This window comes from Podarcis erhardii, assembly GCF_964252035.2.
Source record: "Podarcis erhardii genome assembly, chromosome: 7".
Taxonomy (NCBI): Eukaryota; Metazoa; Chordata; class Lepidosauria; order Squamata; family Lacertidae; genus Podarcis; species Podarcis erhardii.
Genome location: NC_138511.1, coordinates 31,117,702 through 31,131,834, shown reverse-complemented (window position 1 = coordinate 31,131,834; position 14,133 = coordinate 31,117,702). Strand labels below are relative to the sequence as shown.

General features: G+C 49.4%; 1 protein-coding gene across 4 annotated transcripts in view; it reads right to left on the bottom strand.

The window, feature by feature from the left end:
* The window catches only part of LOC309346420 (neural-cadherin-like), a 102,156-nt gene extending 90,273 nt beyond the window's left edge, over positions 1–11,883 (bottom strand). For all 4 annotated transcript variants that reach the window (XR_014158631.1, XM_081870135.1, XM_081870136.1 and 1 more), the window contains exon 1: positions 10,784–11,883. Coding sequence is in view for 3 of the 4 variants with exons in the window: in XM_081870135.1 (XP_081726261.1) it covers positions 10,784–11,828 (1,045 nt within the window). In the remaining variant the exon portion in view is untranslated. The remainder of the gene's footprint in view (positions 1–10,783) is intronic.
* Between the last annotated feature and the right edge of the window lie 2,250 nt (positions 11,884–14,133).

Below are 14,133 nucleotides of genomic sequence, written 5' to 3'. Positions count from 1 at the left end.
GCACAAGGCTAGGGGACCACAGAGGGAAGTGAGAAGGAAATAAATCATGATTGCCTGGCTATCTGCTTGGCCAATCACAAACAGGTAAGGGGGCAGCCTGCCAGGGGGCGGCCTAGTTCTTCTTTTTGCCACATGCATTTTCTTGGAGTAGTCCTGGTTTGTACAGCCACTGAGGCTCCCGTTTTTTGACCACTGCTTGTAGCTACCGCTAGTGCTGAGCCATAAAAAAATTAAATAAAACATGTTCTATTTACAAACAATACATTTAAATAGCTACCTTTCTACAGGTAGGACGGGGGGGCACAGGAAGGAAACAAGGTTGGAAGGGGGCCACAGTTGGAAAAAGGTTGGGAAACACTGGACTAGATGGCCTTGTGAGACCCCCCCCTCCACCTCTATCATTAAGATTTCTGGGGGTACCTGGATGTGTCTGCATGGAGGATGCAAGGAAGCACAATTGATATAGAAGTAGGGAAGAGGATACATCAACCAGCAGCAGTAGAGAATCACAATGGCAAGGGTGGCCAGAAGTGGCAGTGGAAAAAGACAGGAGAGCAGGCCAGCAAAACAGGATGTGGGATAACACCACATCCACACAATACATTTAAAACATGTGGCTTCCCCCAAAGAAGCATGTGAACTATAGTTTAAGGGGGCTTTGTGAGGGGTAAGCTACAGTTCCTGGGATTCTCGGGGGGGGGCTATGTGCTTTAAATGAATAGTGTGGGTGTGACCTCAAGGTACTTTGGGGAACCATAAAAATTAAAGAATTCACTGTGGCACGAAGAGTCAACTTCATGTACCTGAAAGCTTGTGCACTATAAATTTGTTTAAGACTTGTTTTTGCTGCAAGTGGGCTAACATGGTTACTGCTCTGGAACTCCTTCCAAAGTTGTTCCAAAGCTTATTCCAAGGAGTGCCAAAGCCCAAACTGTTTGGCAAACTTCAAACTAATCTTCACGGGGAGGATGCAAATTTGAATGTTGCGTGAGATACCCCTATTTGGAAAGCACTCAAATTTGTACCATCTGACACTCTGATGCATCACCAGCTGGAAAGCGGCAGCGGAAGCCAAATCCATTAGCACAACAAAAGTGTTACCCTCAAATAGGTTTCCCCCTCACAATTTCAACAGTTCCCAAAATATAAGACAGGGAATTAGTACAAGAATTGCCAAAAGCGAAATCATTAAAAAAAAAATTGGCGGTGATGCTAAGCGTCCTCTTCCCCACCTGCCAAAAAATTTAAAAAAATAATAAATCTAATTTCTGTATCCCTTTCAAAAGAAAATGGAGACAACTACAGGATCCACAAATCTTTGGCACTTTAGAGAGACCCTGAAGAAGTCACAAATCATTGAGCAAACATTACAGGGCAGATTTGAGATCAAAGAAGGCTAATGGAAGAAGAGAGGGCAAGATAAGCTGCATTTTAACTATTTAGTAGTCATTTCAAGTGAAGCTAACATCGTATTATTGGTCTCACAACTTGCTTGCCCTCCCAAACCAGCTTTAGGAGCCAGGCAGACTATACCCATATGCTCTGCAATTTACATCTGTCACCAGATTAAACAGATTTGTGCTGAAATTTAGTTAGATCTGGAGGAAAAGCTGACGACTTCTGCAGAAATTAAATGTTTGTAAGAGGAAGAAAAAACAGCCAGCAGGTCTATAAAGCTTAGGTGCTCAAATGTAAACAGTTTCTCAAAGATGTTTATAATCTGACTGCCTGCAGTAAGAGATGTCCTATCTAAATCTCCTGTATGCATAAAACTCTCTAAGGCAGCAAAGAGAAAGCTTTGTTTTCTCAACTTTCCACATACATATATTCACTTGCACTGAAAGTGAGCAACACACCAGAATGATAAACCACAAAAAGAAGAAATGCGTTTACAGATTTATTTATTTTTCTCCGAAGCATTTTTTTACCCTGCTCTGCAGCTGAAAAGAATACCAGAGAGGCTTAGGGGTCCTTAAAACAGGAGACGGTCCCTGCCTTGGAGCTTACAACCTAAGACGCAACATAAAAAGAAATGGGGAAGTTGGAGCAACTGACAGAAGAACAAACCAGAAGCAGGATCACAGCTAAGACTCGGTGGAAGGTTTGAGCACTGCCACTTGGGAAGAGAGATGGGTACAATGGCTTAGCTGCAAAAATGAAGGACTGGAGCTCAAAGGTCAAGAATGTGCCCTGAGTGCAGAAGTCCCAGGTTTAATTCCTGACATATCCAATTGAATGGGCCACAGAGAAGGTGACAAGGAAAAGCTTCCCCAATATGCTCTGCACTGCATCTCCCATCAGCCCCAGCATCAGAAAGAACAGTGTTGCACCAGCTGGACTGGAAACTGGAGACTGGAGACCCTAGAACCTGTTTCTCCACTTAGACCTACATTTGTGGAAGAGGTGGCAATACAACCAAGTACATGGTGGAGGACAACACCAGCACACCCTGCTGGACTCTGCTTCTTAAATCACCTGATCTGTGGTTACAGTGATGCTTCATCCTCTTCCTTCTCTCCTTCAACACTGCCTCTGTTTCTGGGTCAAGCTTTGAACAGGTCAGGGCTTTAAAACGTAAGAATGTAAGACAGCCTGCTGGGTCAGATCAAAGGGATCCACCTAGCCCAGCCTTCTGTTCTCACAGTGGCCAGCCTGTGGGAAACCAGCAAGCAGGACCTGAGCACAAGAGCCTTCTTTCCCCTCCTGTGGCTTCCAGCAACTGGTGCTCAGAAGCATTACTGCCTCCAGCTGTTCAGAGCACAGCCATCATGGCCATTGACAGCCATCTCCTCCATTAATTTGTCCAAGCCTCTTTGTCCAAGCCTTCTGGGTTATTGGCCATTCGACAGCTTAATTACATACTGTGTGAAGAAGTCACACTCAAAATAACTGATGTTTGTTTTTGGCTGTGCTGTGATTTCCTACCATGGGAGACGGACAGAAAATACTGCAGGGAGTTTCTGAATGAGAAGGAAACTAAGAAGATGATGGTGGGAGCTGTAGTGAGCTACAGCTTTGGATTTTTTTGGGGGGGGGGTGCCCCACCTTGCCCTGAACACAAGCCTCCTGTCAACAACCAACACGGCTAGCGTGGGGCTCTGGCCCCAGATTAAGCTCATAATCCTTTGCATTCATTAAAGTTAAATACTTGATGTGATAAAATATTCAAATACCAGAGCTGGTTTTCCTCCACAACATAGACGGTGCTTAAAAGATACAAATATGTGCTTAAATAAAATATTGCAAGATTGGCGTTACCTATTCTGGAGAACATGCCAAACGTCACCCCGAGCAAATCCCTTGGAAAGAAAAGGGAAAGGGGATGGAGCGGGGGAACGGGAGGGGATTACGAGGCTAATGCGGAGGGATGGAGGGAGGTCAGAGGAGCCTGAGATGACAGAGGATTAGAGGAGAAAGGATCTTCCCATCATCCCAACCAGAGGTGGATGGAAATCAGGCTCCTTCTCAAAATGAAAATTTCAGGGCAAAGGCATCAATGCTCATTCCACAGCTAAAGCTCCTTCCATGGGCAAACTGATGAGTCGTGCCAATCAAATTCTGCCAGTAAGTAGCACAGATACAGGCACTTTTATAGCTCAGGACCGCAATACCTCAAGGGTCACCTCCCCCCATCTGAACCATCCTGGACCCTGCAGTCATCATCCAGTCCTGTGCCCTGTTCTCACGGTGGCCGACCAGATGCCCCTGAAGACCACAAGCAAGCAGCTGTTAGCATGCAGCAGCAAAAATTAACTTTAGTAAAACCGCTTCGATTGGTGGAATCAGAACTACTACTACAGGTGCCACATAATGCCTGTTCTGCATTTGCAAGAAATCAATCCTTTAGTGTGGCAGCACCTGCACTTTGGAACTCCCTGCCTACTGAGATCATGCGATTGCCTTCACTGTACGCTTTACAGCACCTGCTAAAAGCATTCTTGTTTAGATAAGCCTATCCAGACGCTTTAGAAAATCGAGGTAGTATTTTAACTTTTTATGGCTGTGGTTTTTTTCTCAATTTTAGTGCTTTTATCTTTTTCTAAACCTCTTTGTGGTTTTGGGGGTTGTTATTTTTTAAACAATCAAATGGTGTATACATCTTATGAAATAAATAAATAAATAAATAGTAAAACGAATCTTTGCTCAGAAGCACATCTTTAATTGAAGGGTATTCAGACTGAGCCTTGGTATATTAAAGGAGGCACATTCTTGATAAGAAAGAGCCCTATAGCCCTAGCTAGAATCACAAAACTGCAGAGCTTGGAAGGAGTCCTAAGGATCATCTAGTCTAGCGGTTCTCAACCTGTGGGTCCCCAGATGTTGTTGGACTACAACTCCCATCATTCCTGAGATCTGGCCTTGCTAGCTAGGGGTGATGGGAGTTGTAGTTCAACAACATCTGGGGACCCACAGGTTGAGAAAGGCTGATCTAGTCCATGGGTAGGCAAACTAAGGCCTGGGGGCCGAATCTGGCCCAATAGCTTTCTAAATCTGGCATGTGGACAGTCCGGGAATCAGCGTATTTTTACATTATTTAAAATGCATCTCTGGGTTATGTGTGGGGCCTGCCTGGTGTTTTTACATGAATAGAATGTGTACTTTTATTTAAAATGCATCTCTGGGTTATTTGTGGGGCATAGGAATTCGTTCATAATTTTTTTTTCAAAATATAGTCCGGCCCCCCCAAAAAGTCTGAGGGACAGTGGACTGGCCCCCTGCTGAAAAAAGTTTGCTGACCCCTGATCTAGTCCGACTCCCTGCATTGCAGGGACTACAGCTAAAAATGTAGGTAACATTCCAATTGGAGAAACAAAGAAACCATCCTTGCCCCTTTGTCTTCAGTTCAAAGCTGACCTCTCAACTCTAAGTCCCAAGAGAGAAAGTGAGGAGTAGGGAGTTGCAAAATTGATGCAACCTGAGATTTACCATTCTAAACATCAAAGACCATAGAGATAAAGGTTACAGGGAATAGTCTGGGAAGCTGGAGGTCCCCTGTACTATCTGTCTTGACCCATAGAAACACTTCTCAGCAAGCTGAGTTGCATCCAAACTGCCAGTGGGAAGCCTGAGCGCAACAGCACTCTGCAGTTTCTTTCCCCACATTGCCTGGCATTCAGAGGTAGACTGTCCCTGGCCATGGAGGTTCTGCTGCCATAAGAAGTAGCCTGCTGGATCAGGCCAAGGGCTTTGCTATTCCTCCACTCTTGTTTTCACGATGGACAGCCAGCTGCCCCAAAGGAGGGTCCGAGGGCTCAGCTGTAGCCCCACAGTTAAGCACAGTTTGGAACAGAGGTAATTGAATGCCCCCCGTTATCTTAAGCCAGCCTAAATCCCACTGGCTCCCTATATTTAGGATTGCTCTGCCTGTGGGTTGTACATCCAACCCCCTGAAGCAATTCCATCTGGCTCCTGGCAGTCCGTCTAAATTCTAATCAAAATGCAGTTCTCCAGGCAATTACACTCACAATAAAAAGAAAATGGTTTTTGCAAAAGTTGTGTCTGTGTGTGTGTGTGTGTGTGTGTGTGTTTGAGTGAGTGAGTGAGAGAGAGAGAGAGAGAGAGAGACTTTTACATCACACCGGGATTTGTTTGTAACATATACCTAATTTGCCCAGCCTCCTCTCCCCCCCCAAAAAAACCTTCTTTTTGATGTAGCAATTTATTTTGCTAGCAACAAAACAAGGGACTCATGGCCGCAGAGTAAACCAGTCAGTCTGAAAGCAGTTACTTCCAGGAACAAGCATATTTTCTCCCCCCCCCCCCCGGGTAATCTGCCATTCATTCTCTGCTGCGGCTCCTGCAGATGACACGGAACTGGCAGAAAACATTAAAGAAAACTGATTTGCTCTGGAGAGAAGCAAGACTGTGGATTAGAGGCACTTCAAGAAGCTTAAACCGCACTTTGAGTCAGACTGTAGGGAAATAAAGATGGCAGCGATAGAAGCCACCACTGGAAGAGAGAGAGAGAGATCTCTTCCTGACAACATTAAAGTCCTCGTGCAGAATTCTTTTGGGCACAGAGAACTGGAGACAAGGCATCAAGATACACCGCTCCAAGTTCTATTAAATAAAAATTAGAGCACATTCCAGGAAGGCATAATCCCTGCTGAATAGATTGTCTCATGCTAAGAACAGTCCCCAACACTTTGAAGACATTCATCTTAAAAAGATGGCTACACAACCAAAGAAGACTCATTTCCTTTTGAAGTGTCTCTATTTTATTCTTTACAACAACAAAATGGGGAGAGGAGAGATATATGTAAGTAATAGTCCCCCAACAAAAGAGACAAGTCGCATTTTTGGGAAAGGGCCAGCTCACTAGTGGGACAGTTGCTAGGAAAGCAGAAAGCTGCCTGAGTCAGACCACTGGTCCATCTAACTCAGTATTGCATGCACTGGCTGGCAGCAGCTCTCCAGGGTTCCAGGCCAGATGTCTCTCCCAGCTTTACCTGGAGATGCTAGGAACATATGAAGGGTCCTTATACTCAGTCAGGCTTCTGGTCCACCTGGCTCAAGGTAGCCTGCACTGGCTGGCAGCACCTCTCCATGATATCAGACAAGGTGCATCTCTCCCACTCCTACCTGCAGATTCCATAAGGGGACTGAACCTGGAACCTTCTGCATGCAAAGCAGATGCTCTACCACTGAGCCACAACCCTTCCCTTGAGCCAATAAGGTGCAGCAGAATAAGAAGAGCTGGGAAAACGAAAACTGGAGGCCTTGTCAAAGCATGGAATCCAACACCAACGCAGCTCAAACACTACAACAGCAAAGCTGACAGCATAGTCACAAAAGCCCTCCCTGCGATGCAGTCCAAATAATTTTAAAAAGGCATAGCACTAATGCTGCCACCTGAGACTGCACTTCTGGGGTCAAAATACGATCTCGTTCAGCTTGCAATGATCAGATGCATTAGGGAGTGAGCAGCATATTTCCCAACTGGATTTTTAATTTCCAGATATGGAATAAAGTAAAAAAAATAGAATAAATGTGCAATAAAAATATGATTGCATGGCTCTCTAAATCTTGGCACATATGTAGAAAGAGCCTAGGACAAAAAGGGGAAAAATCAGGGGTGGGAGTAGACTGCTTACTCTGAGGTTTTACTTTTATTATTTGTCCATCAGAAACACTTAAAATGTTAAGAACTTAGAAAAAAAAATCTTAAGAGATCATTTCTCCTTTGGCACAAGTAAAGCCTGTGTGTGTGTGTGTGTGTGTGTGTGTATGTATAGTTTTCCTTGCTCAAAACGTGAAGTCTGAAGCATTGAGCCTACTTCTGAGTAAACAGGATTTCTCTGTACATTTCATAGACAAGCCAAATTGTACAACTGTATACCAATTGTACAACTGTATGTGTTATCTAAATTACAAATGATGCATTTTATGTTGTCGAAAGTGGGGTTAGGTTTGTTAAGGAAGTAGTGCATATATATTCCAACTTCCCACAATATTTTCGTTTTTGTCCTCTGGGAGAATAGGAGGAAACAAGACTTTTACCCCTTAAAATGTCAAAAAAAATCTGGAAGTATTACATTTCTATGCACATGAACACAGCAATTCTAAATTCCATCAGCTGCTACTTCCACGTGGCTACATCTGATGGGGAGACTGGACAGCAGAGCCCATTCCATTGGGCCGATTGCCAAACTGCCTCTAGGGCTGCCTTCCAGAAGCTCATTCATTCCAAGTGCCTTCCCCAATCTACACAGACTGCACCTCCAACAGTGCTCTCTCTGCCAGGCGACAATGATGTTATTAGAGAACCATTGCATTTAAACCACTCGCCTGGTCATCACAGGGAACTAGGAATTCTGTGCAGGAAGCTGAGTCTGTAAGGAAGGAGGCTGCCCCTTGCTTCAGGTTCATGACAACTGTTTTCCTCCAGAACTGCGCTACCTGTCCATGCTTAGGGTGCAATTCCACCCAGTGGCTCTGTCGTGAGGAAAAACAGGATGTGCTGAATGGGCACATCCATGCTCTGGCACATAAACACAAACAATGCAGAAGAAACAGCTTTAAAGAAGCCACCACGTTTCCTCAGGGCCATTGCATTAGGGTTGGAGACCCATATTCACTTGCAAAGGGCTGTACAGTGGTACCTCTAATTACGAACTTAATTTGTTCCGGAGGTCCGTTCTTAACCTGGAACTGTTCTTAACTAGAGGTGTGCTTTCGCTAATGTGGCCTCTTGCTGCCGCTGCGCTGCCAGCACACAATTTCCATTCTCATCCTGGGGCAAAGTTCTCAACTAAAGGTAACTCTTCCAGGTTAGCGGAGTTTGTAACCTGAAGCGTTTGTAACCTGAGGTGTTTGTAACTCGAGGCACCACTGTATTCCAGTGGGCGTGGCTAGAGACAAAAGTAGGCAGAACTAAGGACATAGACCTTGCATACAGGTAACATTTCAGCAGAAGCCAGAGAGCTCGCAAGAGGCATTATATCACAGTTTGAGAACAAATTCCAGGCAATATATGTACATGGAAAGGTTCTGTGATGGGATTTCCTTCCACCCACCCACATGACATTCATAACCAGAGCAGTATGTCACATGTAAGCCAGTCCCCCAAAAAATTCCCCACTGCATGCACTCTTGGATGCAAAAGGGGTAAGTTTTTCATGGCACTCCAGATTTAATAGTCACACCCCATTTGGCAACCAGTGTGGCTTGGAGGGTTAGCGCTTTGGAGACTGGGGTTCAAAAGTCGACTGAGCCACAAAGCTCACTACATGCCCTTAAGCCAGTCACTATCTCCCAACCTAACCTACTTGACACGATTGTTGTAAGGATATAATTGGGATGGTGGGGGTGGGGAGAGAGCATAGAATCTGCCACTTGTCCCTTGGAAGAAAGGTGGGGTGTGAGAAAAATAAGTACATTTGCAGTGAAACTTGGGACATTGTGGTTCTGCAATAAGATGAAATTCTCTAGAACTAAAATCCCAGGATTATTATTTGGAGCGGGGAGGGCCTGGAGAGGAGGCAGAGCTAAAACAATTAAAATTACCCAAACTCATAGTACAGAACTGCTTTCCTTAGTGCAGGGGGGTGGGTATCTTGTGGCCCTCCAGATGTTGTTGGATTCCAACTCCCACCAGCCCCAGCCAGTAGCAAGGAAAGAGGGGAGTTGTATTTCAGCAATACCTGAAGGGTCATAGGCTCCCCAGCTCCATCTTAGTAGCTCAGAACTTCGAGACTCTGCTTCCCTGCTGGAGGCTCAACCAAATCCTGCCATTTTCCAAACATTTTCTGAAAGCAGGAAATTTGGGGGCCGGCCCTACTGTTAGGCAGGACATCATATGCTGGGAAGGGGTGGGCAGTATTCCCCTAAACTAGCCTGCTGGCCACAGGTGTTCCCTAAGCAAGTACTCTTCAACCAGCCTGCTGTTATTAGATGCTGTGGAGGTTGTGTTGCCAAGACCACCTCTACCTTAGGCAGCAAACTGTCTTGGGACAGTCCTGGTAAGTTTAATAACTACTGGTTGCTTTGGGCAGTTCCAGAGAAGAAGAAGAGTTTGGATTTTATATCCTGCTTTATCACTCCCCTTCAGGAGTCTCAAAGCGGCTAACATTCTCCTTTCCCTTCCTCCCCCACAAAAAACCCTCTGTGAGGTGAGTGGGGCTGAGAGAATTTAGAGAAGTGTGACTGGCCCAAGGTCACCCAGCAGCTGCATGCGGAGGAGCGGAGACGCGAACCTGGTTCACCAGATTACAAGACTACCGCTCTTAACCACTACACCACACTGGCACCAGAGAGGCATGGTGCTGGATTTTCTGTTGCGGAAGATGTGACAGGCTCCGTTGGCCTTTCAAAACAGGCCAGAAATTAGCTCAAAGAAACCCCACCGATTCTACTGGACTTAAGGAGGTCAGGTTACTGCCTTAGAGCAGACTGGCCTTTGGCTGACAGACAGAGAATTGCATTTCCCCTGTGCAAAGGTGTTCCCACGATGGCTAGAGACCTATTAGGAATTAGGAACATCTTAAGGAGTGAAGCTGGTTTGAGAAACAGCAGCATCACACACTAGGATGAAATACAAGATACATCTGCATTTTGGATAATGTATGAACGTGGATGAAAAACCCAACTCTGGGAAAGCAGCGAATGCACAGACAGGGGGAGGTGTGAAGACAGTCTAAGTGTGCCGTATGCATAATCCTAAATGCAAATGGACAGAGCTTTCTGGCCCCATATCACTGAGCCAGTGTGGCATAGGCGAGACAGCATACAGTAGTGGTTAAAGCCAGGGATGGGGAACCTGTGGGGGCCCTCCAGACGTTGCTCCCATCCTTCCCATTGACCCCACTGATGGGAGTTCTGGTTAAATACCACCTGAAGGGTCACAGGTGCCCCACCCCAGTCTGGAAGGCTCAGGGTTCAAACACTATCACCACCTCAGGCCAGCCGCTGTCTCTCAACCTGATCCCATCTGTTGGGAGGATGAAATGGGGAGAACCATGTAGGCCATCTTAAACAGTGACCACCACATTATCAGGCCACGATAGCAGAGGTGGGGAAGGGCTGCTTCTCTCTCAGCCCCCCACACCCTGCCCTCAGCTTGGTGGTCGCAGAGATTTTGCACAGGCTATGAACTGCTCTCCTTAGATCTGGAAGCCAAAGTGGGCTGAAGAGCTGGGCTCCAACGCAGCGAGCCCATGAAGGCGGGAAGCTGCACCCCCTGGGGTGACTGCTAGGAGGGGTGGTTTTCCCGCTCTTTTTGCTCCGCTCGCCCGCCCCTTCGGAATTAGGCCTTGGCCCGCCCCGCCGTCGCGTCAGCGCCTACCTGTCCTGTCCTGGACGCGGCAGACGACCTCCCAGCGGGCGGCGGCCTCGCGGTCCAGGCCGCGGGCCAAGGTGAGCTCTCCGGTGTCGGCGTCCAGGCGGACGGGGGCCTCCCCGGCGGGGGGAGAGACGAGCTGGAAGCGGGGCGCGGCGAAGCGGGCGGCGGGGCGGAGAGTGGCCAGGAGGGTGCCGGGCCGGGCGTCCTCGGGCAGCGCCAAGGCCAGCGGAGGCTCCTGCGGGGGCAGGGCGCGTCGTCGCCGGAGCGGGGCGTCGTCGGGGGGCGGCAGCTGGACGGGCTCGGGCAGGACCTCGAGGTCGAGCGGGGCGCTGAGGAGCGCGGGCCGGCCGCGGTCGCGGGCGAAGAGGCGGAGCGGGAGCGGGGCGCGCAGGTGGAGCAGGGAGCGGACCAGGACGACGCGCCCGCTGCGCGGCACCACGAAGAAGTGGGCGCTGGGCGGGCGGGCGAAGTAGCGCAGCTCGGCGTTGGCGCCCGCGTCCGCGTCCTGGGCCCGCGCCTGCCACACGGGCGCCCGCAGCGCCAGCGTCTCGGCGACGCGGAGCCGCCGCACCGACGACGCCGCCGCGGGCCCGAGGTTGGCGAAGCGGGGCGCGTTGTCGTTGGCGTCCAGCACGGCGATGCTGAGCGCGGCCAGCTCGGCGGGGGCGGCGCGGCGGTGGCAGCGCAGGGCCAGGCGCAGGGCGTAGCGCGGGCGGGCCTCGCGGTCCAGGGGCCGCCGGGTGCGCAGCCACACCTGTCCCGAGCGCGCCTGCAGCGCCGCCTGGAAGTGCCCGTGCGCCTCGCCCAGCAGCTCCAGCTGCCAGCGCCGCCCGCGCACCTTGGCGCACCACGGCTCCGGCCGCGCCAGCCGCGTCAGGGGGATGCTCAGGCCGCCCACCCGTGTCCCCGCCGGCCAGTTCTCCGGCACGTGGCCGTGGAAGGACGGGCGCCGGCGCCTCGAAGACGACCCCGCCGCCTCCGCGATGCTGCCGGCCAGAGCCCAGCCCAGCAGAAGCAGCAGCAGCGGCAGCCGCGTCGGCGAGCCCATGGCGAGGGAGGAGGAGGAGGAGGAGGAGGAGAAGGACCCGCCTGTCCGCCGCCTCGCCCCCGACGAACGCACAGCCGCCTCCAGCGCCGGCGCTACTGCGACTGCCGCGGCATGCTCCTCGGCGGCGGGCAAGCGCGGGGGGAAGGCGGGGCCAGCGCGCACGGACGGAGAGCCGGTTGGCTGACGAGAGGGAAGAGCCTCCCGGGCTGGCCAATCTGCGCTCGAGAGAGAGATTGAGAGAGGGCAGCAGGCGCCCAGGCTCCCGCGCTGCTCTCCGCACAGCGCAGCTCGCTCGCTTCGGGGCATCCTCGGCCGCTTGGGCGGGAGGGAGGTGGAGGGTCCCTTGCCTTCCAGGCTCCGCCGGGGCGGAGAAGCCTGAAGGTCGCTTCACTGGCTCCGACGGCTGGGACCAGGAAGGCACGGGTGAGAGGCGCGCCGTCCTGAGCTGGCTGCGCAATCCCAGGGACTTTTCCACCAACGCAATTCTTTTCTTCCCCGGGAGCAGCCCTATCAGCTGCTCAGTGTTCAGCAAAAGTGGCGCAGTTCGCTCCTATCAGGCAGGAGAACACCAGCTTCGAAAAGGACACCTGCTGCGTTTGAGGGGCACCTTGGATACCCGCCCTGCTGGCTCCCCTCTTTACTGTCTCTCTTTCCGTGGGAAATCACTGTGATGTTAGCGCCAGAAGAAGCTGCCTTATGGCAAGCGAGGCCACTGGTCCATCTAGCTCGGCATTGTCTACACTGACTGCCAGTGGCTTCTTCAAGTGTTTCAGGCAAGGGGTATTCCCAGCCTTTTCTGAGGATGCCACAAAGATTATTTTATTACATTTACTGGTGACTCTAAGTGACTTACAGTATATAAAGAAACAGATACATTAAACAAAAAGAAAGAAAACAATGCAAAATCTGGAAGTCAATTGGATTTTTAAAAAACTGGACTGAACCAGAAATCTTCTTCATGCCAAGCCGATACTCTGTCTCTGAGCTACCAGCCTTCCCCATAGTTTTGCATTTTTGGAATGTGTCTTATAAACCACCCTGGGTTTGTTACTGAAGGGTGAGGTTGAAATACCTTGCACTGCAATACCTATAATAACAATGAAACCTAGCTCCTAGCTTTCATGTACTTCTGAGTATCAGCCCTGCCAGTCACTTCGACCACCAGTCTCTGGATTCATAAGAATGTCTTTTCAGAAGCAAATCCAATTGAGTTGAATGGAATTTACTCACTCGTAAGAGTATGCACACGCACATACAATTAATTTATCCCTGTCACATAATGATACATTTGCACGTCTCTGTAAATCTGCGTTTTTCCAGTCTAGCCTTTTCCACAAGCACTTTCACCAGAGGTGAGCAAGGGCCAGGAGAGGAACAGTCTACACGAATTCTTTTCTCTCTTTTTAAGTCTGTGTTTTTCCTTTCCTATTCAGCATATTCTGATTCCCTCTCCATTCTGCCCCACCTTTCCTGCTTCAGAAAGCAAATAAATCCCATTGCTAGTTTCTAATAGGAGTAATCCTCAAGCATGTCCAATTCAGCCCCTTCTCACTGCCACCTGGAGGCTGCTCAAACCAATGAGCCACACACGCCCCACGCCCCCCAAAAAACACCCTCCTTTCCCTCTCTCAGCTCTGCAGAGGGGCAAAGGCTGTCCAAGAATGGTCATAACTGGCATGTTAGCCATAGCTGGTCAGGGTCACTCCTAGCCACTAAGGTTACCTGAGCCTCAAGAGACAAACCACACACCTGTTTCTTCATGAGGCCCCCTTCCAAAGCAAGTCAACCTCCTCATCTGCTGCTCCTCTTCTTCCTCTTCATTCCTAAAACCATTTGCTTGCCAAGCAGATTGCCAGTGCGCAAACAGGCATCGTAACCTACGACCCACCACCACCACTGCCATTGTCTGAGGTACAGTGAGAAGCCGGTGAACAAGCAAGCAGGGTTAGGGAGTTCTTGCCAGTGGCACCCCTGTTTGGGTCTTGCACCCTCAGCAACTGTCCGACCTTTCTGACCCTTGACACCAGCCGTGGTGCAAGCTGCTTTAGAGACCATTTTGTCAAAAGCTGAAGTGAATAAGCTACGTTCATTTCCCCCTTGTGTTTGAAATCCTAGCTAGCTCTTTTCCTCTGCTATGCTTCTTAACAGAAAGACAGTCGGAAGCGTTTTGAGTTGTAAGTTCTGCCTTTTGTTTTAATATCAGGACATCAGAGAAGTTCCAAGGAGCTTTTCGTAAACCTGTTTTGTCTACTTTAATTGAAGCAGTTTAATCCTGAAGACGAGCCCGTGGTTGGCCTGTGTTGTC